A 27,476-nucleotide genomic window follows, 5' to 3' on the forward strand; every position below is an offset into this window, starting at 1 on the left:
AGCTCTACCTATGAATCTGCTAACAAATTGTTTCACAACTGATTCCTCTTTGGTTATGTAAGAACTGACTGGTAAAAGACCAGTACACCAGTATTTGACATGTGCATGGTAATCAGAGGCCCAAAATATGTTCATTTTTCTAATCTAATCCCATCTACAAGGATTCAATACCGTTTCTCAAACTAGGATAACATACAATTGGCTGGCAGACAATGTCTTAGTATATGTCACATATCTTTTGGGCTCATACATCCCTTAAAGCTGAAGATGCCAAATATTAATTTGTATCAAACACTATTATTCTCTACAGATCATAGCTATTAATAAATGTTTTAATTGATGTCCCACAAAAGTTGGGTCCCACAAGGCAAACACACAACAATCTTACAACTTTTGTAGGGGCGTACAGTTTAACTGCAGTTACCATCATGGATAAAAATGATGATGTAGTTCCTTGTTGCAACACATAGTGAACTCAGCTATTTTAGCATTCATGCTTTGTCTCGTATTCTGTAGTCTTCCATTAGCAGAGAGATAATTGCTCTTTATCTTTCTCTCTCTCTTTCCTTCCTCTCCTCTCTCCTTCATTCTTTTTGTAAATGGACTGTTTGAGCATAATACAGTAAACACAACATATTCATTTTCAAGTGGCTCCACAAATCTAACTAACTATATGAAATAAATAATATTTTGGAACATGTCCTTGCCTGAAGTAAAATAAAAGTACAGTAAAAAAAATCTTGAGCTTTCAGAGGTTACTCTAGTCTTTATACAAATCAGTGCTGCAGTTCTTGTAACTTTTCTTCTAACATCAATTAAAATTTGCACAATATTTTGTTATCAAATCAACAGAAGCTAAAACAGCTGAGTAACACACCACATTTGCTACATATTACAGGACATTTAGTCATTCATATTGCTATATTTGCAGGATTCAGTATGTATATGAGCTAGAATTAGGTATGCCTCAGTGATAAAGGTGTTATTTCAGCTGCACATACAAATGATGGAATTTCTGATACTGGCAAGATAAACAAATGTGTATTTTAGAAACTTCATACCTTCTGAATGTCCACTAGCACCGTCTTGTTAGTATACTTCATGTTATATAGACAGTAACAAACATATCTAATCTACGGTTCTATCTAAATATTTGCTTTTAAGGCAAGGCTACGACTTATTGCATCACAGATTTGTAAAATATTATCTGCAAGCCATTCTTCTTAACTGCAAATCTTTTCTTCATTGTTTGACAATTCAAAGCCAATTACACTTTGTACCTCAGAATAAAGTAATATTTTATCACTGAGATCTCTACAGGGGCCCATTGTCCTTGTCTACAAAAAATAATTAATCAATGAAAAAGTGTGTCATATTAACACTCTAACAGATGCTTATTACAAAAACCCTCCCAAAGTTTTATATCACACTGCAGAAGACCTTCACATAAAAAAAAAAAATAAGAAAAAAGAGACTTCCTGGCAGATTAAAACTGTGTGCCCGACCGAGACTCGAACTCGGGACCTAGGTCCCGAGTTCGAGTCTCGGTCGGGCACACAGTTTTAATCTGCCAGGAAGTTTCATATCAGCGCACACTCCGCTGCAGAGTGAAAATCTCATTCTGGAAGAAAAAAGAGCTTAATGGCCCTTTTGAATTTATTCATTGACTAGTACTCATAAATAAACGCTCCAGAAACATTGTATCAATACAACATTTGTCTGTGTGACAGATATCTCCTCCATTTGAAATAATGGATCACTGATGCCACTTCACTACTGAACATGTTCTAAAACATCATGTTGCTTGATTCTGTACTTACAAAAATAAAAACTTGTGAATATCAATCTCACTGAAACACAGACAGAATTAGAAACAAACAAAATACCTTAAACAAGCTGTTGGCGCAACAAGAGAATTAATAATATATATTAACAGTATATGAGTTGAGTATCTTTTTTCAGATGCCCTCATAAGTTAATAACCTAAGGTCAAAAGACATACAAAACTGCACTGCTTTTACTTAAAAAATAATCTGATATGTACAGTAAAATGTAACAAATTTTACAAACAGTGTTCATACTCAACATCAACCACCTTACATTTGTCAAAAAATTCTTATTGTTAACAACTACATAAATAAACAAATAGAAACACTGAAACTGTAATCAAACTGACTGTAAGCATAACAAAAATTTTTTCAAAATTTTTGACACCCAACAAACTATTTAAAACTGTGTTCTGTACAACAACAAAAACAAGCTACAAGATGTAAACATCATACTCACAATGTGCTTAAAAAAAGAAAATATTTAAAAGAAATCACATAGCAATGAGAACTCTAACACAACTCCATATCAGTCATCACATTTTTTTTAAATATGGCTAAAGTCTTTGGTAGTTAGAAAACAATCTGTTTTCCCATGCAAGATGACTGGGAATTGTGACTGATAACACCACAAATAAAACAACTATTTACAACACATATTAAAGTGACAACATTCTGGCACACATACTTTCTGGGCTGATTGTCTCAGCTTCCATTAGTTGTGCACTAGTTGATCAATATGAGAAAATCTACTTCTCATCCAACGCAAATCTTACAAATTAAGGGAAGAGTTATAAAAATGCATCTTCAAACACATCCAACTAAAGATTCTCATTTCACACAACACTTGGAGATTACTGCCAAACCCTGCTGTTACCATTAAAAGGGGAAGTTTACAGCAGGTACCATTCAGGCCCAATGCTTAGCAAACACACATAATAAATTGAGCAAAATCTAATAGTGCTAATATACAGCTTAAGATGACTGTGGCTTGGTGGGTGTGGATGGGTTGGAGCTAGAATTTGGTGTCCTTGATGGGGGAGTACGTGCTCCACTGCTTGAACCATTAGATCCTGGATCTCCAGAAGTAATCCCTTGAGTGGCATCTATTCCTTCACTGCTGTGAACCACAGTGTTGAAATATCGATCTGAAAAGGAAATGAAATATCAAAGCAATGTTATGGAACATAGCCACTGGAAATTTATCATGAAGTTTTTATTTACTTTTGTTTTGTCTGGAAGTGTAAAGGTTAGTACATATCTTAAGTGGAGCATAGAGGCTTAGTAAATGAAATTTTGTCTTTATACACATAATGGTTTCTACACAAAAACATTTGGAACATAAATAGCATAGCATGAAATTAATGAAACACACCTTTATCATCTGACCACTCATTGCAAAATGTAAATATCTCAGAACTCTAACATAATTTTCAAGTACTATAGAATCTGTCAAAGATTTATTTATTGACTTAAAAAACACAGCCACTCTTAGATAAATACAAATGTGTAAGAAAAAGTGAATGGTTGTACTGGTAGAAAGAGAAAATCTTTTACTTTTTATTAGAAATTTAAGCATTGTACAATTATTTTAAGGGTATTTTACAATGTAAATTGTCTATGGATGAATAAATCAAACAACACACTCAGTCATTATGTTCCAGTATTGGATATTTGTAACACACTTAGTATTGCATTTTTTGAGTAGTGCAGTGCAATACTTTTTAAGCCATTATAACTGTTGATATTTCATTAGCAATATATTTGTACTGCTTAGACTGGAGAAAAATTCAGTACTAAATTGTCTGTATTTTTCTGCCTCAGGCCCAGATCGTGGGGGGAGGGCAGAACCAGGATATTTGCCCCAGGTGGCAATTTCAGGGGGCGCTAAATTCATATTCTTGAAGAAAACAACCTTGCTTCACAAAGCACCAAGCATCCAGGGCACGTTGGTTTATCTGTTATTCATATTATTTTGAAACACATCCTTGTTGGTTTTCCAACATTTTTAAACACATTCTAAGTTGATTTCTGAATGAATCATAAGTTGATTTTTGAATGCGTGCATAGTGTATGGGACGTCTCAGCTGGGGGAGTCCCCATCATATGATCAGCATTGGTATAATTATTAGCAAAATCCTTAGATTCAGACTACCTGAGTGGAAATAAATGACTAACAAGTGTGAAAGATTACATATTAATCTTCCTGGTGTATCCAAGAAAATGAAATTTTGACAGAAAATTTTTGCCAGATTGTTACACTACTAAGGGCTAGTTGTACAGTCCCCAGTTAGCAGCTGCTTAAGTTCTATTCTCAGACTAGTGTGGAAAACATGTTGTACAAACATGTAATAATGCCTAACCTGAGAATAAATGTGGGATAACTAAACTGGTGATTCTGGCAGTGTTAGTGTAGTTAACTTGAGACTAAGTTTTGACACTAGCAGGAATAGTTACAGAATTAGTGATGACAAGATTGTTTGTAAGAGCAAGGAAGGAGAAGAAACAGGGACATCACACAAATTATATGGAAGAATATGATGATTTAAAATTTATATAAAAATTTCATACTACTGCTTTTTGATCTCATGCTTGAGGAACTGGAGTATATGAATGAAATGTGAAACTATTTCCTAACATAAAACTTTTTGCTTGTAGCTTGTAGTTGGCCTATTAGGCATTTGATATTGGTATGTCAAAAATTATTTTCTATCATGTTATTATGTAAATGAGGTAGATAAAAATGACCATTTGTCTTGCTTATTTGGCGTGTGCTACAATTGCTGGAATATCGGAAATGTCTGTTTCATTTTATCTAGCACAGAGTGACAAAACTGACATAATCAAATAGAGAAACCACACCAGTCTTAAGTACTATTCATATTAACAGCTTTTTCTGTATTAGAAAATGACATTTTGATTTTTCATGTAGCAAAATTTTTGACAAGCTTTGATGAGGTAATAGATTCTTTCGCAGAAAGGAAAGCATGCCATGTAAAGCCATAGCAAGATTAGAGTTAAAAAGATGTGCTGGGACCTAAGGACTGAAGAAATGGTACTGTCTTGCTTGCTCTTGTCTTTATTGATATTTAATTTTATGCCACACAAAAGATAATGTGCAACAGAGTGCAAATTTTCTGAAGAGTTCTTATTCTTCTGGTTACAAATAAGCCCACCCAGTATTAATAGTGAGTTTTTTTTAGAGAGGTAGGATGTGAAACTGGCCAAATAGGTGCAGGAGAGGCACCACAGCAAATTTTAATTTCCACTGTCCTGAATATAAGTTTGATGGCTTCCATTACAAAATATACACATTTGAATTCCACAGAGCGAAATACAGTGACGTGCAATAGAAGACTGCTGTGTGAAGAGGTGTGGCACTGCACTTCAGCATACTTAAGACCAAATAACATATTACATTTCCTTTTACATATATGTTTTATATATCAAACTCTTCAGAACGATGTCCGCTACAAAATGATCATATTTTTGAAAAATCAGTTTTTTAAAAATTTTACATCCAATCTAAAACACTCAAGGGAGCAGCGGGGGTGGAGGGGGGGGGGGAGGGGGAAGGGGGTACTATCAATTTTTTGCCCCCAGCTCAGAAATATCATAGATGTGTGCTGCATATGATTGGATAGAACTTACATTGCACTCACTTGCATGATGGCATTTACTGTCCAGTTCTTTTCTTAGTTAATATAATAGAGGGAAACATTCCACGTGGGAAAAATATATGTAAAAACAAATATGATGTGACTTACCAAATGAAAGTGCTGGCAGGTCGATAGACACACAAACAAACACAAACACACACACAAAATTCAAGCTTTCGCAACAAACTGTTGCCTCATCAGGAAAGAGGGTAAGGAGAGGGAAAGACGAAAGGATGTGGGTTTTAAGGGAGAGGGTAAGGAGTCATTCCAATCCCGGGAGCGGAAAGACTTACCTTAGGGGGAAAAAAGGACAGGTATACACTCGCACACACGCACATATCCATCCACACATATACAGACACAAGCAGACCTTTGTTTTTACATATATTTTTCCCACGTGGAATGTTTCCCTCTATTATATTAACTAAGAAAAGAACTGGACAGTAAATGCCATCATGCAAGTGAGTGCAATGTAAGTTCTATCCAATCATATGCAGCACACATCTATGATATTTCTCAGCTGGGGGCAAAAAATTGATAGTACCTCCTTCCCCCCCCCCCCCCCCCCCCCTCCCAACCGTCTGTCCAGTTCTTTTCTTAGTTACATTCATATATGTTTCAGTTCTTGCTTGTCCCATTAAATTTAATAACAGATTGTAAAATACCTTTATGGTTGAAAAACATAAACAATAATGAATAATAAAGAGAGATATTTTTCTTATTGTTGTAAGTGACAGATAAAAAATATAATTCTGTGTTACCAAATGAATTAAAGGTACTCAAATGAAATGTGTGCATCAGTGGGAGCGAAACAGTGAAGATGGAGTGATGTGAAATGATATTGGTGCAAATTGTTCAGGTATCTTGAAATTGCAATGAAATAAATCTGTTGTGAAAACTGAAAATTAGTGCCAGACTGGAACTCAAAATCAGACTTCTTAGTTATTCAAAGCAGTCATCTTAACTACTGCACCTTCTGAGCACACATTCAGGCCTGAAATAAGCCTAACAATTAACCAGGAAACTCGGATTCCAGTTTCAACTGGCATAAGTATTCAATTTTCACAACAAGTTTATTACATCACAAGTTCAGCATATGTGATCAGCTTGCACTGATATCAGTTCATGTCACTATATTTTTATTGTTTCATTCCCATTGATCCAGTCATTTCATTTCTTTGTATTTAATTAAATTTAGTATACACTGCCTGACAAAAATGTGAAACATCCAGAAATGGAGGAGGAAACAAAATCTAGCTCCATGAGATGGTAAGTGATGTTAGTTCAGTAATTACAGTAGTAAATCAAATTTACAAAGAGCATGGCAGAATGAGCCCACTCATTAGTATGAGGTTGCAACCTGTCTGGCTTAGATGCACGAACTGATCCAGTTGGTAAGGATGTCATAAAGGTATTGTTTCCTCACTCGAGGCAAGCTGGCCCACAACTGTTGTAAATTGTTCTTGATATCCTGGATACTTGCACTGGGACAGAGTTGATATCCACACTGGACCTACACCTGTTCCGTTGTGAATGGATCTGGGGATCTTATTGGCTATGGGCGTACCTCAACATAATGCAGGCAATCCACAGAGACATGTCAGGTGTCAACAAGTATTGCCTTTTTGCAAAAAGGCACCACAATACCGTCGCATGAGAGGTAACAAGAGCAGTTTGGATGTCTGAGACATGCCATTGTGCTATCTGGATTTACTCAATCACTACCAGCTGTAACCTGGAATCATACTCTATGGCTTTCCACATCATGAAACAAGGAGTAACACCACTGTGACTCTCATAAACATTGGAAGAATGGGACTTCTCCCAGGTCAGTGCCATACTTGTTGATGATGGTCACCTGAGGTAGTACAGAATTGCAGTTCAACACAGCACAATGCCATTCTTCAGCAGTCCATTATTCTCAGTCACAACATCACTCCAAATGCAGCTATTTCTGTTGTGTTGCATGGTATGATAATTCCCCGCTCCAGCTGCTGCTGGTCTTTGACCAATGTTGCAGGATGATGGAGAATGTTTCAGGGAGTCCAGTACATGTTCTCAGATTTCAGGTGCAGATGAAGAGGTTATGATGTGCTTGGTATACAATACAGTGATCCTCACTTGTGGTGGTTAGACATGGTTGACAGGAACCTTGACAACAAGTATATCTGCCCTCACATTCCATGTAGTCCAATGTCACATCCACACGCCCCAAAATTCTTGATATTGCATGATTTGACCAACTGGTCAAATGGAGACTCGCAATGAGAACCATTTCAAACTCTGCAGGTGCTGATAATTATCTCACACAAGAATACAGCATCTCCATGTCCTTCACAGGGATCACTCAACATTTGATGCTGTTCTTGCTTCTTATATATCCTACCAGGCCTGGTAACAGCAATAAAATGAGCAAACTAATACTCTTGTGGGATAACTACCTGTACCAAGGAATTGCAACTCTTAATCATTTATAGACCCACTGACAGTGTGTACATGTACGTAGTTAAATCGAGATCTGACCATGTCTTCTACACACTTGAATTTTTTTTTTCGTCTTGCCCTGTATATACTTTGTGGTGGTGAACGCCACAGGAATCCATTAACTTTTTCTACATTGGTACTATTTTCACATGCATTGTGAGAGAATCTCTGGTAGTAGTAGTAGTAGTAGTAGTAGTAGTACTTGTACTTGGAAAGGTGAAGACATCAGTTTCAATGAAAATTTGAGTCAAGCTTGGAGGCATGCTAGGATAGCCAAATGGTTAAGGCAACAACACACAATTATTTGTTGCAAAAATTTTCAGTTGTTACTTCAAGTTCATTAAAATGTAATTACTTTCTGAAAAATACTATACTTACCATCATCTATAAGTGTTCCCGAGTTAGACTCAGAGCTCTGGCCATTTCCAGATATTAGTGGTGTCATCATGTTGTACTCCTCCTCCAAACTGATGAAAGGAGTATTCCAGCGAGGTATTGGTGTAGATCTTGGTGTTGTACGGGGAGTTGTTACAGGAGAGCTGAACATACTCAAGTTTGTTGGACTTATAACTCCTGACATGGCACTAACTGGACTAATACTTGAATAGCTGAAAAGCTGAAAGGAACCAGAACCATAACACAAAATGTTATTTTGTCTAGTGTACTTAAAATTTAAAATTATACTTTAAAATTGCGATGACTCATTGTGCTGAAGTAATATACCAGAATATTATAGCAGAGAGAATAAACGATAAAAACCTCCTAAATACATGCATACATGAACACACCACAAGAGGAACGGAAAATTATTACATGAGACAGCGAACTCTGAAACTGACAGTGAATGCTCCTGTTGAAGCAGGCAAAACGTTTTTCAACAAGGTTCCAAAATCAGTTAAGCAAGTAAATAAATTAAATTCATTTAAAAATTATTTTAAAGTGTATCTTACGGAGAAATATATATACAGTACGAGTGAGTATGAAATGTCAGATTAAATATTAGCTGTTTTACTGTAACAGAAAATGTGTAATAACCTCATATGTACCCACAAAATGTAACCCCATTTTCTTTACTGTACATACATTATATATACAGTATAAAATTGTATGATGCATCCTACACTCTCAGCTGAAAATTATCAGCTAGAGTCTAAGGGCAAAGAGTACATAAATAAATAAATATTGATATTCCAGGAACGTTTTGGACTGGTCTGAAATTACCACAGCTCCATCAATTATTTGTAATTAAGAACTCTAAGACAGCAGGGGTAAGTGTCACATTGAAAAATTCAGTAGCCTTATGTCTTGATTTCAAATGAAATGCACTGAACAGAAGTGTTCACATTCATTTAATTCATAAAGGGAACATACACTGATAAGCAAAAACATTATGATCACTGTCCACCATGATGTTGCGTGCCACTTTTGGTGGCTTTGAAGGCAATGGCATGGTAACAAAAGTGTGTAAGTGAAGTAAACATGAACGGGGGATCACCCTAATGAAGACATGGGCTGCAGATGGGGAAATTCATTGAGATATGTGACTTTGACAGAGGGCAAATTATTATTATGCACAGCCTGTGAATGAGTATCTCAAAAATGAAGAAGCTGCTTGAATGTTCACATACCACTGTTGTTAGCACCTATGGAAGGAGGTAGAAGGACAGTGAAACTACCACTAGGTGTTTAATGGATGGAAGACCACGACTTGTCACAGAACATGGGATTCAGAGGCTTGTCTGCTTTGTAAAGTAGAATGTGTGGTGATCTGTGGCATTTCTGCTGAAAGAGCACAATGCTGGTGCCTGTACAAGTGTTTTGGAGCACAACATTCATTGTACGTTGTTGAACATTGAGCTCTGCAGCAGCCCACCCCTATGTGTTTACATGCTGACCCAGTGACATCGTCAATTATGATTGCAGTGGTCATGGGACTATTGGGATTCGACTGTCAATTAATGGAGACTTGTCAGCTCTTTGGGTGAAGCACATTTTTGCTACATTAGATCAATGGTTGTCTCCGTGAATGCTGTCATAGAGGTGAAAGGCAGCTCAAAATGTGCAGCATGTCACAGATGCAGGCTGATGGGAGTCATATTATGCTATGGGAGACATTCTCCTGTGCTTGCATGGGACCTGTGGTAGTAATTGAAGACACGCTGATAGCTGCAAACCACCTGTGTCCCTTCATGGTTGATGTCTTCCCTGATGGCAATGACGTCTTTCAGCTGTATAATTGTCCATGTCTTGGAGCCACACTAATGCAAACAACACTCACACATATGACCACAGTCTGTGGCAGCTGAAGCCAGACTGGCTTCAGCTGCCAGAGACTGTGGTCATGTGTGTTTGAGTTGCACTTGTGTGTGTGTGTTTTGTCTATTTTCATGAAAGGCCTTGATGGCTGAAAGCTCATTTTCTAACAGTCTTTTTGTTGTGCCTATATGCAACTCAGCATCTCTGCTGTATGGTGAGTAGCAGCTATCCTTTTCATAATATTTTATGATTTATACAATATATTCAAGTGATTGTAGTACATAATACAGGTAAAACAATGTTTCTCATTATTTACACATATACTCCTTTACAGCACAAAAGTCTTTTTCCAGTAAATAATCCTTTAGAAGCTTCTGTAATTTATTTTCATTCATGTTGTCCTGCAGACACTTAGGAAGATGCTTTACCGGTTGTACACTTGGGTATCAAGGACCTTTTTCAACAGCTCTCAGTCTGTGTGATACACTTCTCAGCTCACTTTTTTTCTTATGTCATCTGAATGAAGACTTGCATTCTTTTCTAGCATTCTCTTTTATTAATAAAATTATTGTTATTCATATGCATGTGGATGAAAATGTCAATATTTTTAGATAATGGAAGATGGTTCTGAATGAGTCAGGTTTTACCCAGCTGGTTGTAATGGCTTTCTCTGTGCTACAAAAATTCTTTTTAAATTATTGCTACTGTAGTTTCTCCAAACATTTATTCCATACTGTAAGCATAGTTCAGAACAAGCATGGTACACTGCACACATAATTTGTTTGTTACCATAATAAATACTACAGTGTATGGCAGACATTGTTTTTATGCTGTCTTCATTAGAGCTTATTGTCAAATGTTGTGCCCCAAAAAATTTATGGAGGTAGCTTCTTCCAGTATTGCTTCATCTATGAGTACATGTATGTGTTCTTCCTTTTCTAGTCATGAACATTGTCTTCTTTAAATTTATAATGAGGCTAAATCATTTTGTATGGGGCACAGTACTGTGTTATTTGTCGAAATAAAAACATCTTTTTCAAACATTTCCAGATTTTCTTCTACACTGACTAATGTAATATCACTAGCATACATTATTTTTTGATTCTTCTCTCTGACGTCAATACCATTCATAAATAAGTTGAACAAAATTGGACTAAGTACAGATCCTTGATGTACACCATACATAATATCTTTGACCTCAGATCTGCATCCAGTTTATGTAGTAACATACTGCTTTCTGCTACTAACATACAATTTTATCCATTGCATGGTTTGTCCATGCATACCATTGCTTTCAAGTTTTTTAATTAGTGCTGTGTAGGTGGTTGTGTCAAATGCTTGAGACAATCCAGAAGCATAGCAGTTACCAAGTTTCTTTTGTTTAATGCATCTGTAAAAGATTCCCTTTTTGGAAACCATGTTGTTCAGGAATCAGGATGTTTTTCTAGAAATAAAATCAACCTACTTTGCATAAATATCTCTAGTACTTTTGAGAAAGATAGTGGTCTGTAGTTATTTGTGTCATATTTGTCACCTTTCTTGTTTATTGGTAACTGCTTATTTTTAATTTTTCTGGATATACTTCTCTGAGTGAGCAGTTTGCTATGTACAAAAAAGGTTCAATGATACTTTAATAGTCAGTTTGATATAGCACCATCTCCTGCAGATTTCTTGTACTTTAGTTTCTGAATTGTTTTTAGGAGTTCTAGTTTTGTCACTGGTTCCAGAACACTGAGTCAGATGGTTGTCCAAGTGAACTAGGACTCTATGACCCATGATGGCTTCTTTCACACACTAAATTTTATTCAGCATCTATCAAACTGTCATTGAGTGTATATGAAATTTTTGTTCCATCTGTAATTTTGGTGTTCTCAATATCAACAGTTTAGTAAAATTTCTGTTGGTGCCTATTTACACTTTTGACTACATATATCAGTGTCGATTTGGCCCCATGCTGTTTTACTTTTATGATCTGAATTTGCTATGTCTCTATTTATTGCTTCTCTTATAAATTTCCTGTACTTCTTCTGATACTGTTTAAATGTCTCCATCTTTCCTGTTTGTCTGAGTTCCTTCACTCTAGTCTTGAGTTCAATTATTTCTTTGGTAATAAATTGCATATGGTGACCCTGCTTTTTCTGACAGGTCGTTTTGGGGAAGACTGCATGAAAATGATGCATTAGTTTGTTAAGAAATCATCATACTTCTAATTTGTGCCTTGTGTTTGCATTGTTTCAGTCCAATCTTCTATCCTCAGTGTTACTTCAAAAAGTTCATATTTTATAGACTGACAGTCCTGATTTCCCTCCTGTCTTATGTTTTAGAGCCCCATTTTGTACATACAGCATATTAATGCATGATGATCAGAGACTGCTGTTTGCAGAAGTTTTGATTCACATGAGAAGGTACTTTTAGCAAATGAGGGTTGCATATATTGGCAGTAGATCACAAACTATGGAATTTCTTAAAGTTGCTGCTCTGTTTTCAACAGACTAAAATTAATTGCCTCCAGTGATTGGTCAGTGTAGTTAATTCTCAATATTCTTAGAACAAATTATAATGAAAATAATTCTAAAATGTAGCAAGTTGATTTTACATCAGTAGTTGAAATTATTAATAAAAAATTATAAACCTGCATATAAATATTTTAATTCATTATATTTCAGTTCACTGATTTCTATCTATAATGTGTTACATTTTTTCTGCAACACAATACACATTCCATTAATATTGATTATTATTGCAATATGACTTTCAACTTGAGAATTACTCACATCTACATCTACATCTACATACATACTCCACAAGCTACCATATGATGTGTTACATATGGTACCTCGTATCACTACTAGTAATTTCTTTTCATGGACCACTTGCAAATGGAGTGAGGCAAAAACAACTATATATATACCTCCTCATTCTATAGTCAGATTCAAATGCTGGTTCTCTAAATTTGATCAATAGTGTCTGTAACAAATCTAGCAGCCTGCCTCTGAACTGCTTCAGTGCCTTCCATTAATTTGACCTGGTGGGGATCCCAGACACTCAAGCAGTACTCAAGACTAGGTTGCACTAGTGTTCTATACAAGGTCTCCTTTACAGTCGAAGCTCATGTTCCTAAAATTCTCCCAATAAAGCAAATCAGCCATTCACATTTCCTACTACTGCCCTTATGTGCTAGTTCCATTACACATCTTTGGCAACATATACCTGCAATATACTGGGAGTCACCAGTTTATGACTTGTTTCTTAGGACAATGATAACACAAAACAACCTTACGAGGTGCATTCAAATTATGACACCTCTTTTTTTCCCCTCAGGACTGGAAGCACACAGAAACAAGAGGTTTGTTTTAAAATATGTGTGAACTTGTTGTGAATGTGTGACAGAGATGGCAGCACTGTACAGCACACAGAACTTGTCAGTGGCAAGATTGACTACTGTAAAATGGTGATGTTTTCATTTTCCGCATTTGCATGGTGTGACACCAACAGGAAATTCATTTCTGGATGAGTGATACATGCATGGCTGTGTCTAATGTGTGTTCATAGGTGTGACAGCTAAAAGAAGCTAGAATATTGTGGGATAACAAAGCAAGACGATCTCGGTCTAGCACCAGCCTGCCTGATAACATGATAGAGTGAGTGGAAAAAGTTGTTTTGGAGGATCACTATATGAAAGTGGAATGCATAGCCTCCAAAGTTGTCATTTTTATGGAATCTGGGCACACAATATTGCATGAAGACCTAAAAATGGGAAAAGAGCCCCACAGGTGGATACCATGACGCTGATGGATGATCACCAGGCACCAGGCTGTGCATGTGGCATGCTGCTAGGCAATACATGTTGTCTTCTTTGTTTCCTGGCCTCTTTTTTTCTGCAGTCACATCATACAAGTCATATAGGTTAAATACAATCTTCTGCAAGTGTAATGAAGTCTAATTTTAACAAAATGCATTTCACTTTTCTTTTAAAGATTCTACGGTCGTCACTGTAACAATATAGTTTTTCTTATAATTGTGGTTTTTTAGGAGCATGAAGAGTTCTCATGCCATAGCTTACTACTATAAACGGTATTAATAATTATCATTACTCATGTTTTTGTTTTGTTTCTTATGCCATTCTTCATAGTCTTCTGCATATATGTGGTCGATTTTAGCACGCAGAACTTTTCACTAACGCTAAATATATTCCCATTTTTGTGCTGTGAAGAACCACTGCCATCTCACCATTTTGTGCACTTTGTTTTGATGTTTGGAATGCGTTTGTATTTTGTTTCGTTTTAGTGGTAACAAAAGTGTCTGCTGTTTCTCTCAGTGTGATAGAGGGTGGGGATATAGCCTTGTTTATATGATACTGTTTTGTGGTAACTAGGAGGTTAATCTTTATCTACTACATGTTTTATTATTTTGAATAACGTTTGGTTACTGATGTTTGTTTTGTCATTTATTACATGTTTCTTTTCTATTATTGCCTTTTTGGATTTGGAAGTTCTCTTGTTGAGTTTGGAGATGTTTCTTATTTCTGTATCTGACTATTTTCTTGTCTAAAATGGCAAATGAAAAAATTTCAGCAGTCTAAATTTCTAGTTTTATTTCACTTTTTCTACCAGTTTTAGCGTTATATTATGCCATCTTCAGATTCCCTATCCAATGTGTAGGAAGAATCCTACATTTTATACAATTAAAATTGGGGTCAGCATACAGCTGGTGGTATCCATATATTTCTTTTAACAAAGTGATCCCTTCGATCATCATCTGCTGGCAAGCTAATGTGCAAACTTCGTTTTTGTAAATTATTGCTTCACTATGGTACAGGTGCGTGATGTAGAGTGGGCAGTCTGCAGGCGATGATTGAATGGATCGCATTGTTAAAAGATGTCTACAGATACTAGTGACTGTATGCTGGCCTCTATTCTGATTATAAAAGAGGTGGGATTCTTCCTACACATTGGTCTGGGGGTCTGAAGATAGCGTAATGTAACTCTGAAACTGGTGACAAATGTAAACAAACATAAAGTAAGACAGAAAATTTAGACAGATGAAGGTGTTTCGATTTGACATTTTATTTGCTGTTGTGGTGGGGTGGTGTTTTTCTTGTCAGATGTGTTCTGCAAATGTTGAATGCCTGGTGCCATATATTCAAGCTATTTTATGTTTTTTATGCCAATACCTTATTACAATCAGCAGACCTGCAGAACTTTTGAAATAAGGTATAAAGAACATAAAAGAGCATGGAAATATGGCACCAGTCAACGTAATAGTGCAGTTTCTTCATAACAACAACTTTGAAGTGATTTCTCATTTTCCTTGCTCGCCTGGCCTGGCACCTAGTGACTTTTGGCTGTTTCAAATGATGAAAGACACTCTCTATGGTTGTACATTCACTAGCCATGCTCCTATTGCATCAGCGATTTTCCAGAGGTCAAACCAGACTCCTAAGGAAGCGTTTGTAGTCACATGGAAAAATTGCATTGATGTTGTTAAAAATGTATATAGCTGCAGGGAGATTATGTCGAGAAGTCACAAACGTTTCACCTTTTTCACATGATTAGTTTGTGAGAAAAAAAATCAGAGGTGTTATAACTTGAACAAACTTCGTAGCCAATGTCACTACTTGTCCATCAAGTAGCTCCTCAATTAGCCTCACATGGGCTGAGTGCATCCCACTTGCCACCAGCATTTGGCAGGCCCACACAGTGACCCATCCAAGTGCTAGCCAAGCACGACAGCACTTAACTTTGGTGATCTGATGGGAACCAGTGTTACCATTGTGGCAAAGCTGCTGGCATTATAACTTGAAAGCACTTCATTTATCTTTCAAATACCCAGATGATAACAACAGACCCTTACAAAAACCTTCTGAAATGAGTGAAGGAATAACTTAGAACTGCCTCATTTAATGTCTTATTGTTAGACCAAACAGAAATGAGATAGAGCACTGCTGACTGCTACCTTCATATATTCACCATGGGTTTGCATTTATTCCTCAGTATTTCTTCAAAATGAAAAATGTTATCTGGAAAATTCTGGTAGAATGTGAATAATCTACAAATAAAGAAGACCGCTCACATAATAACAGAAGTGTTGAGTCATTGAAAGACACACACACACACACACACACACACACACACACACACACGATTGCAGTCTGGCAACTGAAGCCACACTCTTTCCATTGAAAGCTGAGTGTCTGCTCATTACACAATACCATCCAGTATTGTAGGTTTGAATTACCTTCCCCCATCAGGGTTATGAATATCTCTTGTCAGTACTGACATGAGAAATATCCACTCCACTGTCATTTCCAGCACCTATCAGCCATAGACCTAGAGGTTGTCAACAGTTCATGCAACACTATGCTGACTAAACTTACTGAAGGTCACAATAGCCACCTCAGCTGCCAACTTTGTCCATCACATAGATTCCAAGAGACTACTAATTTGCAAATTAGTGTGTTTTTGTAGTTTAAAACTTTGATGTTCATGATAAACTAAGCAGCACATCTTGACTGGAGGAATTTTTCATTCATATTTCTTTTCATCTGAGTACTTAATTTATGACATATTGTATAAAATACTGAGCTTATTCTCATTAATGATGCTACACCATATTTGCTAGTAGTATGGATATATGCAAAAATACAACTAAATTCAGAGACTGTTTTGGGTGTAGAAATTTAACTGTAACTAACCTGTCCTGGTTGGGTGTGAATGTGAGTGAATGCATATTCACGGCTGACTGAGAATGGACTGCTGACAACAGTGCGGCTTGTGGGGACCACATCAACTGCTGCTGAGCTGACAGGAGGTGATGGACTCAGTGCATTTCCCTGGACTGGAGTGCGGCCATCTCTTGGAGAACCTTCTGCTATTGGTGGGGTCCCAGACGATGGTGGGGAGCTCGCTGAAGTCACTGTCAGCTCACCTGGAGGCATCACATCTCCATACACTCAAAAATGTTATCGGACAATATATTTTGATGATAAAGTAAGAGAATTAATTTAAAATGAACCGTGACTGGTCTTCTTTTAGAAACCCATTGTATTGAAGAAAGTGTTATTACACTAACACTAATAGATACTATGAACCTCTTTTTTGACTTTCCTTAATTTATTTTGAAAAAATAGACAAGCAATGATTTAGTCTTCTCTTTCAAATCCTGTATGGCTCGGATATTAATAGTTAGGCTAGTAGCAGCACTTACTCACAAGTGCAATATCTTTGGAAGGCATTCAGTTATTATCAAAAATTTCAATTTAGAAGTACTGAAGAGATAATATTTATCTGAAGGATAATAGTTATGAGTGAGCAAGAGCAGTTTATTGTGCCACAACCTGGCACTGAATTAGGCTGAGATATTTACCAATATGTAAATTTGCTGGCTAACGATACTTCAGTAAATCATAATAGGTGACTTAAGGATAACTCCAACATTACACTTTTTCAAAGTGTGTATTGAGTTAAATCAAATGGGCTTAAAAATAAGACAAATGTAATTCATTTAAGCACAATGAATAGTCCTCATTAGTCACTTTATACCAGAGTTAATATTTTTCCTTCTCATTTGCCAATACAACACACAACACAGTGGCTGATAAAAGGAAATTACAAAATAAATGGGAAATGTTGTACAATGATAGCAGCTATTTTGCTGTAGTCTTTATCACAGATTTACACAATAACAGATTTTACTACCTGTAAGAACTTATAAATAGTTCAGAATACAAACTGTATGTTGTAAAGGCTATAAATTTCTTTAGTACATCTTCCTAATTAAAATATTTCACATTTTATTGCAATCTGTAAATTCTATGTAACATTGACATTTTCCTTGTCACTCCAGCTGTTGATATATGCAGACTTTCCTGAATTATAATGTGCACTGCAGACCACTCTCATCAGATAACTACATGCTGACACTAAAAATATTTATTTAAAAACATTTGTGAACAGCATGGAACAGCCTGATGACATTTTTCTCATGAACCAACATCCTCTACTCTTTGAAATGGTGTCTGCAGTTCTGAATGTGATGGTTTCTCTAATCCAGAAACAAATATGTTTCAAATAACCAACATTCCATTCAGAGTTGTGCACATAAATTAGAAAGAAGTGGCATATTATGATGATAAATATTCTAACAAGAATTTGCAGACACAAGTAAGACGGTGTCTGTAAGGATGGAAAGAGCCTAGATAAATTGAAAAATCAGTTTTTGTAAAATTAGGTAAATAACTGTATTAAGGAAAGGTATGAAGTAGTGTATAGTATGGATGTTGCCTAAGATTTAGATTACATTGTCTACAGCAAAACTTTTTTGGTTAAAATATTTGATAATTAGATAAAACCATGTTTATTTGCCAGTGGTTGTTTGGATTCATATCATCATATTTTGTTCTTGAGAACATCAGCTCTATAAATCAGCACTAATAGAAGTTTGAGTACTGAGGGTTCAAGAAAGCTACATATATTTCCATATAAATGACCACTAAGAGGTCACAAAAGAGAGAAACAGAGTGTTACAGTTACAATTAGGGATACAATCTTCAAAACAATGATAGAGCACTATATGACACAGAAAAATATTAATTTCGTTTATTCTATAGCCGCAAAAGTTATCCTTCTTCATGGCATTCATAGAGTATCTATAATATACAGAAAGCACTTCAAAATTGGAGAAGCAGAAACTAAATTTTCTGTTTCATGTCAATGACTACTTATTAATACATTTTTAAATACAGGTAAGTGTTGAAAATCAAAGTAAAATAATTTTATGTTGTCACTATTTGGAATAACTAGCTAAAGTACAGACACTGAGACAGAAAACATCAGTACCTATTAGCATAAAAATAGGTTCACCAGCAATTAAAATGGAAACACAGAAGTGGAAAAGTTACAAATGCAAAGGGGGTAGGGTTCCCTCACATTAAAGTATCAAAAATGAACAGCAGAGAGTGAAATGACTTATTAACCTGCACCTATACCTTTAAAGGAAGTTGAATATTTCGCCAAAAGCACTATGCACTGAAAAAGTGCACAGCTACTGAAATATATAATTCAGGAGGAGCTGAAAACATGTCTCCTCATTAGAAGCACTTTACTTACAGTTTCCAGGATGGAGCATCTTATCTTGGTTACAGGCTACAGCTGTTCAATAAATGTGTTACTAATGACACACATGTGATTAACGGAAATGTCAGTAACCATAACTTACAAGAAAAAGTGCAGAAATAATGCACTGTTATTAGTCATTACTAATATGCACAGTTAAAACAGTTAATTGTGCTATAGCAGTAATATTTGTGGCAGAAAAAAACAGCAGCTGATACACCTACATCTAATGTTCTACTAATTGATATCACAGTAATGATGAAAGTCCTACATATTTTTTGCAATTGAAATGAAAGTAGGATCAAGAAATAGCCATATTGATAATCATGGTACCACTTGAAATATATATATATATATATAAATTTATAACATATCATGGAATGCACAAATCTCAATGAAACGAAACTGATCAATGCTCTTTAATGCAAGATGTATGATGTATAGAGTGTAAATCTACTGAACACATTCACTATAAAATTTGTATATACATATATAAAAAGATGTTAAAAAGTGGAATGAACCTGATGAAATACATTACATTTAATTTTTGGTTACATATGGTGTTTTATTGGGTATGTGTTAAATGCAGGGACATAAATAATTTTAAAATCATTATTAGTAGCTAAATATTTATTAAAAATATAATTTGAGCAATTTATTTTGTTTATTTGTTCCATAACATGTCATTTAAGTGTACTATTTTTAATCTAATTTAGTTTGTCACCTAATATTAAACAATACAGTGCCACTTCTGGGGATTTATGTGCTGCAGAAAATAAAAAAACTGAATAAGCTCATAATAAAATGATTAAAAATTAGGATTTTATATAAGAAAAGTGTTAATTCTGAATGAAATGGGTTTGGGAAGGGGACTCACAAACAGAATTTGTCAGATTTCTGGCTACAGAACCTTGAAACATGGAACAAGACTGGATTAATAAAGGAAAAAAAAAACTATGATTTTTAAATATATGGATATATTTCATCACAAAATTTACACAGCATTACATAACATATAGATATACATATACATTAAAGGTGAACTAAGATAATTATCCAGTGCAAAAATGTACTACAAATGTATAGAGTACAAAATCACATACAGTTAGTTGGTTAGTTAGTTAGTACCACAGTAACTGAATATGAAAATCTTTATATTTCAGCTCAGAAACATTTTCATAGCAGGATCATTCTTTCACAATGATCACAAACTGCACATTAAAACTGTTGCAAGACTGCTGATAACATTTGAACTAAGATGAAAATTTTCGTCTTCAGCTACTTTCCATACAGCTGAAATTCACTGTTTTGAGGTTCTTATTAACATACATATAATACTCACAACTGTATCACTGCTTCTTCTATAATTTTCACTGTGTTCATATTTCAACATATGATTTACTATTAGGTTTGTTGTCAATATTTCCATTTCATGAAGGCCTATTTACAGTGTACGTTTTACCATTGTTGTTGTAAATACGTAGATAACTTCAGGTCAGCAGTTATCTTAAAAGTTTGTTTTCTATTTCATTTCTGGGTAGTCTGTATTAAATTTCTCTATTAATGTTACTGTGATAATTTTCTTGGGAAGCTAATGTCTTCAGTAAATCAGTCATTCCAAGTTACCTATAATGGCTATATTAATTTCGAGCATAGACCTACTCAGACATAACATTAGGGGAATGACCATCATTTTCTCTGTGCATGCTGTAGGTTTGGATGTAATGGAGGATTATTATATGTGAAAAGTTTGATTACAGCCTAACTGATCTCTTCTATTTCATATTTCATAGTTCTGTTTCTGTTTCATAGTTATATTTCACATTTAAGGTTTCCATATGTAATAAGTTATCCATAATGGTTATGTTAAGATTATATATAAACCTAGTCAAACTTAGGAGTATGGGGATGTGTTGAAGGTTTGGGTATATTGGAGGATTATACGGTAATTTCTGATAGGCTTGATTACAGTATTGTTCATTTGTTTTATAATAATACTAGTTCTTGTTTGTAAAATGAACATCTGCAAGACCAACAAAGTCTATTATACAATATAATTGGAGGAAATTGTATATACATCTGCAAAAGTGGACCCTATTACTTTTGTTTGAAAATATGGTAAAGAGGACAGTTAGATACCATGAGTACATGGGGGGAAAATAAAGTAATTTATGAAATACTACAGCTCCACAGTTTGGTGGAAAACAAATTAAATAAATCTATTTTGAGTTAAACTTTTAATTGAATTAATATTTTAAAATATGCAAGGATTTTTGCACAAAGCAAAAACATAATAACAACAGATGAATGAACTCATTAAAACTGAAACAATGACTTATATGGTCAAATCCTGATAACAGTACAAAAACTGCCAATAAAACAAAATACTACACAGCTACATTGAATACACATTCTGGAAAGTAAATAAATATCACAGTTTTTTTCAATTTGACTCTGTAAATACAGCAGAAGAAAAACTGACAGATACTAATATATCGGGAAAACTGTGGACATGGGAGATTGATGACATGGGCAGTAATGGTTTGCTAATGTGAGTCAAGAGTAGAGTTTTAATCAGAAAGACAATGAGGAGCACTTAAATACACAACAAATGAGAAAGATTATATGTACTGTGTATAATCAGACCCATCTTATGAATTAAAAATCCAAGACATTTTTTGAACTTTGGGTACTATTAAATTGTAGTTATACGCAACTGTTGTAAAAAGTAATCATAGTTTACTATCTATGACCTGTCTGAATTACACCTAGGAGGTGCAAATTGCCTTTAAAGTGTGTATTTATGTTCAATCAAGTCCCCACAGAGTAGCATTAAGCTTACAATGGCAGTGACAGAGCAGCAGCTGAGTTATTCCCTCAATTAACACTACATTTTGTTTCATTGTTTAAAGTAACAAACATATTAAGAAGATTGTGATATGGTGGATTGTTTACTGTTTAAGATAGCAAATGTACAAGTGTATAATGGGCTTATGGGTAGAAGACCCAATACTTGTTTTATATGTTTTTATGATATAATTATGATTTTTTCTGCAGTTTTCCAAAACCATTATTGAAGTATTGTAGGACTGCTAATGATGCCCAGACCAGGGCAAATAAATATTCCATAAGTGAACTGAAATACATTTTCACAACTTCGTTCTGAAATAGCCAAAAAATCATTATCTGTTAATAAATGAAACAGATATGTTGCATCCAGATGCTAGGTTATGGTGCAAATATTCTGAATAGCACATCTTCATTTATTTAATCTATGGGAATTCTATGGCCTTTATTCACTGCATGTGCATGAAATGTGTGGTTTCTATTCAAAATACATACATACAGTAATTCCATTTATTTCTAATCTGGGGTGCAAATGTCATCCATCACATATATTATTACTCCATGCAAGGGTCCTGCACATTCCTTGATTATAACTTGATCAAAAATGTGTTGTTTCACACTTCTCTAAGCTGTTTCCTAGTTGTTTTATGCTGGAGAATTGCACAAAAGTCTGTAACTACTTTTGCACCAGTACTGATATTTGCAGTCTGAAATCACATTTAGGAATATGTATACATGAATGAAAAGAATAAATTAACTGGCATATGTGTAGTGTGTAGAACACTATTCAACTGAATTTAAGTAACATGTTGACTCATTATTCACAGTATTAAGTCCCAATCTTTTAGCTGGTAAAGTTGATTATGATTTATAGTGGAGAGATTCCAGAATATATGAAATGTACATGATATATTCATTATAGTCAGCTTTTATATAATATTGCTCTTTGACTTGAAAATTTGTCAACAATGTCTGCCCACAAGTTGTTTCACTAAACCAGAGGGCTCTTGGTATTCATTAGTCCTTGGTGCGCTATGAGTATTAACTTTCCCTGTCACTTCATTTGAAATGGTGCCTCAGATAAAAAATATATCATTTAGGTCTGTCTCATGGTTTCTTTAAATCACATCCCTCATGTCTTGATTACAGGTGTCTAAGTTTTGTCAATTCATTCCACCTGAAAAATTCATGGAAAGAGTAAAAGAAAATTAAAATGACATTTCTTGCAAAAATTTCTAATAGGTACATTATGTTTTAAAATTCTAGAGAAAATGATTCTCTTCATAACTTTAATATAACGCATAAAATAATAAACAAAACATTAGTGACTCTTAAACTCTCAGGGTACATTAAAATTTTATACAGAAAAAAAGTATTAGGTAGAAGATACTTCTGAAATACTGGATATATTTCACAGAATAAATCAGCACAATGGTTTCAAATGTATAAAACTGCAAAACTGATTTCAGAAAAGCTACAATGTACAACAAATGAATTTAGCTGATTAATGACCTGACAAAATTGTATCACTGCATGAAAACAAAATTATATCACTGCATGAAAGAAGTTATAAGAATGTATTCTCAGGTAGGTAATTTAACTAAGTAGTCTTCAATTCTGGATTTATTTTACAGAGAAAATGTTGTCCAACAGCAAGCAACTTGTTGCAAAACTATAATATTTTTAATGGTTTCTACAGTAAAGAAATCCACATAGATAAAAAAAGTGTTAGAAAATTTTTGTTAAAGGGGCTGTTTCTACATTTCTCAGAGGGATTCAGTGCAGTTCTACTGATATTCTGCTATGTCACTATTGCCACATTTTCTTATAAAGTAATCAAAAGAGCAATGTATGAAAGATGAGCTGATTTTCTGAACAAAAATAAAATAATCACTAATTATCAGAATGGTTTTAGGAAGAACAGATCAACAGAACCAGCAGTCTTTCATTTCATGAGAGTGGTCCTAACTGCGTCGGATACAAATTCTTATATTTATACAAGGTATTTGATCTAATCAGGCATAACTTACTGCTTATGAAACTACATTGAAATGTGGTCTGGGGATTAACCTACAATTTGTTCTACTCCTATCTCTCCTAGAAACAGAGAATACAAAGACACGGAATACCTTACAAGTACAAAAATTTAGATATGGGAGTGCCCAGGGTTCTGAGTTAAGTCCTCTTTTATTCCTGGTATATATCAGTGATTTATCAAGCCACTTGATGAGAGCAAATGCATTTTTATTTGCCAATGACAACAGTATTTTTATGGAAGGACGCACTACGGACGACAGTCAGCAGAAAGTCTCTATGACAGTAAATGAGGCCAGAGAGTGGTTTGGAGATAATACGTTGGATGTAAATAAGTAAAAATGGTATAGATGAATTTCAGTAATAACAGAGTTTAAGTTACAAGCATCATGAGAGTTCAGTTAGAGAATTGCAATATTACACAAGTTGCACATGCCAAATTTTTTGGCAATTGGATGGATGAACACTTGAGATGAGAAAATCATCTAGAATTTTGGAATAAAACAGCTATGTAAATGATGATGTGTACTAAGAATGCTACGGGACAGTTGTAGCACTGAGCTTTGTTGTGAGCCTATTACACATATATGAACAGCTTGTTTAGATATGGTGTGATCTTCTGTGGAAACAAAGGTACAGCAAAACGTTTTTTTTAAACTTAAAAGTGACAAAGCCATTTCCGATACTCTACTTCAGCCCTCGCCATATCATAGCAAAAGGCCAGCTTGGGTGGGCCCATTGGTTGGAGTATTTCACACATACAACCCCCCCCCCCCTCCTCCCCTGTCCCCCAGTGAACCCTGCTGTCTCTCCCTTCCTTGCCCTCATGGCTGCTCATCTACACAATGTTCAGGGGCCGCTGGCTTGGACCCATAGCCAGAGTCATATTAAGGAGATGCTATGCCCCTTGCAGAACTGCCTAAGCTGCCCCCCTCACCCCCGCCCCAGAAAAACTATCTTTTTTCCACACAGATATAGGAAATTTCATACTTTGTAATGTAGGTTTCATAAAAATGAAGTGTTATTGAAAAATGTTATTTGAATGAGCTATATGGATGAAAAATTATACAAACAACAACTTGTATGTACCACTGTAGATATAAAATACAAATTTTACAACATTTCCTAAAGGATTGAAAGTAAAACAAAATCTATGTTTATTGTTTGCGGCGGCTACTGTACAGTGATTTTATCATGATGTACAATGAAGAACGAAACTGTTAACAACATATGAGTCATTAACAGGAACTAAAAAAACATAAAAAGGGCTATATTTAACTGTTGAGAACACCTTCATTTCCAGGAATTGTGTTCTTACTGTAATTTTACTGTCCGTTTCCTCACTTTGAGCACAGCAAATGCACTGATATGTCACTGAAGTCCAATTTAGCGACAGTGTTGTATTCCATCAACAAGAAAGCTGAACTTGACAGTCTGTCTCTAGATCTACATCCTCATCTACATAGATACTCTGGACGCCACCGTACAGTGCATGGCAGAGTGTACAATGTACCACTATGAGTCAATTCCTTTCCAATTACACTTGCAAATAGAGCGAGGAAAAAAAGACTTCTATATGCCTCCATATGAGCCCTAATTTCTCGAATCTTATCTTTGTGGTCCTTATGTGCAATGTATGTTGGCAGCAATGGAATTGTTCAGCAGTCAGCTTCAAATGCTGGCTCTGCAATTTTTCTCAATAGTGTTTCTCCAAAAGAACATTGTATTCCCTTCAGGGATACCCATTTGAATTCCTGAAGCACCTCCGTAATACATCCATGTTGTTCAAACCTACTGGTAGCAAATCTAGCTGCCCACCTCTGAATTGCTCCAATGTCTTCCTTCAATTTGACCCAGTAGGGATCCCAAACTCTTCAGCAGTACTCAAGAATAGGTCACACCAGTGACCTATATGCAGTCTCCTTTACAGGTAAACCATTCTTTCCTAAAATTCTCCCACTGAACCGAAGTTGACCATTTGCCTTTAATACCACAGTTCTCACACTCTCATTCCATTTCATATCGCTTTGCAACATTACATAGACATATTTAAATGACTTGACTGTGTCAAGCAGGAAATTAGTAATACTGTAACTAAACATTAAAGGTTTGTTCTTCCTACTCAATCACATTAACTTGGATTTTTCCACATTTAGAGCTAGCTGCCATTCATCACACCAACTACAAATTTTGTCTAAGCAGTCTTGGATCTTTCTACAGTCACTCAACTTTGACACCTTACCTTCCACCACAGTAACATCAGCAAACAACCACAGACTGCTGCCAACCCTGTTGCCAAATCGTTTATGTATATAGAGAACAACATAAACTCTACCGTAAGTAGTTTATCATCACATTTAATTTGCCAAAACTGTATTGAAATTGTCATAAACATCCTCAAAGCTATTTTAATGCATCGATAAGCATCTCATAATCCATACATTGAAAACAAATTCAAAATATCCACATGGAAATCTGTGTCATTGTTCTTCATCAGCTCTTGCTACTGAAATTTGAAGGCAGCTACTTTATATACCCTCTCTGCTATATCAATAGTTCTGTTATATTTGGCACCAAAATCTGCTACATATTTTTCAAAATGACATATGTAGCTCTCATTTAATGCTTTCCTGGCAGGTAATTTAATTGAGATGAAATGGTGTGTTATACATGAGATCTATTTCCCATTCTCTTAATATTCTATCCTTGAAGCAGTCTAGCTTAAACAGATCAACTCCAGTCGTCAGTTGGCAGAATTTGGTATGAATAGGAAGTCTTTGGTCAAACAGCATATTATTTGCTTCAACACCCTGTGGCCAATCTTTGAGATCCTACAAGCCAGTGGAAAGGTACCAGTAAAATCTACATTGCTGAATATGAGCTATCTGTAGGTAGCTGCTGTATGAATTAAGTGCTCTGTTGACGCATAACCCAAGTCTCACATGTTCAGTCCTTTCAGTCCTCCATTCCCCCCATTATCATTCATCAATGGGAAATGTTGCAAACATCAAATAGGTCCATCACAGTACTGTTCCATATTCTGGAGTTCTGTGATTGAAACTCGAGTATTCTTACAATGATTTTAAAATTAATAAGGTAGATTGTTTGTTGAAAACGCCATTTAATTTATAAATATGGAAGAGAAGCTAGAAATCAAGCAGTTAGGTGCACATCAACCAACTACAGTATTACAAACATGACACACACAAAAATTGGGTTCAGTTCTGTATGTACTTTATTATTAGCTCAGTATTTTG

The 27,476-nt window shown here is 35.2% G+C and overlaps 1 protein-coding gene across 8 annotated transcripts in view; it reads right to left on the reverse strand.

Moving 5' to 3' along the window:
- Positions 1-1,631: 1,631 nt before the first annotated feature.
- LOC126248210 (nuclear factor 1 X-type) overlaps positions 1,632-27,476 on the reverse strand; it is a 601,762-nt gene continuing 575,917 nt past the window's right edge. For 7 of the 8 annotated variants that reach the window (XM_049949028.1, XM_049949025.1, XM_049949026.1 and 4 more), the window contains 3 exons: positions 16,920-17,152; positions 8,348-8,585; positions 1,632-2,974 (listed from right to left, as the gene is read on the reverse strand). In XM_049949028.1, coding sequence (XP_049804985.1) covers positions 2,802-2,974; positions 8,348-8,585; positions 16,920-17,152 — 644 coding nt within the window. In that variant the 3' untranslated portion in view covers positions 1,632-2,801. Of the gene's footprint in view, positions 2,975-8,347; positions 8,586-16,919; positions 17,153-20,355; positions 23,363-27,476 lie in introns of those variants that run through there. The other variant, XM_049949031.1, reaches the window with a different exon arrangement.

Source organism: Schistocerca nitens, chromosome 3, assembly GCF_023898315.1.
Source record: "Schistocerca nitens isolate TAMUIC-IGC-003100 chromosome 3, iqSchNite1.1, whole genome shotgun sequence".
In the NCBI taxonomy this organism is placed as follows: domain Eukaryota; kingdom Metazoa; phylum Arthropoda; class Insecta; order Orthoptera; family Acrididae; genus Schistocerca; species Schistocerca nitens.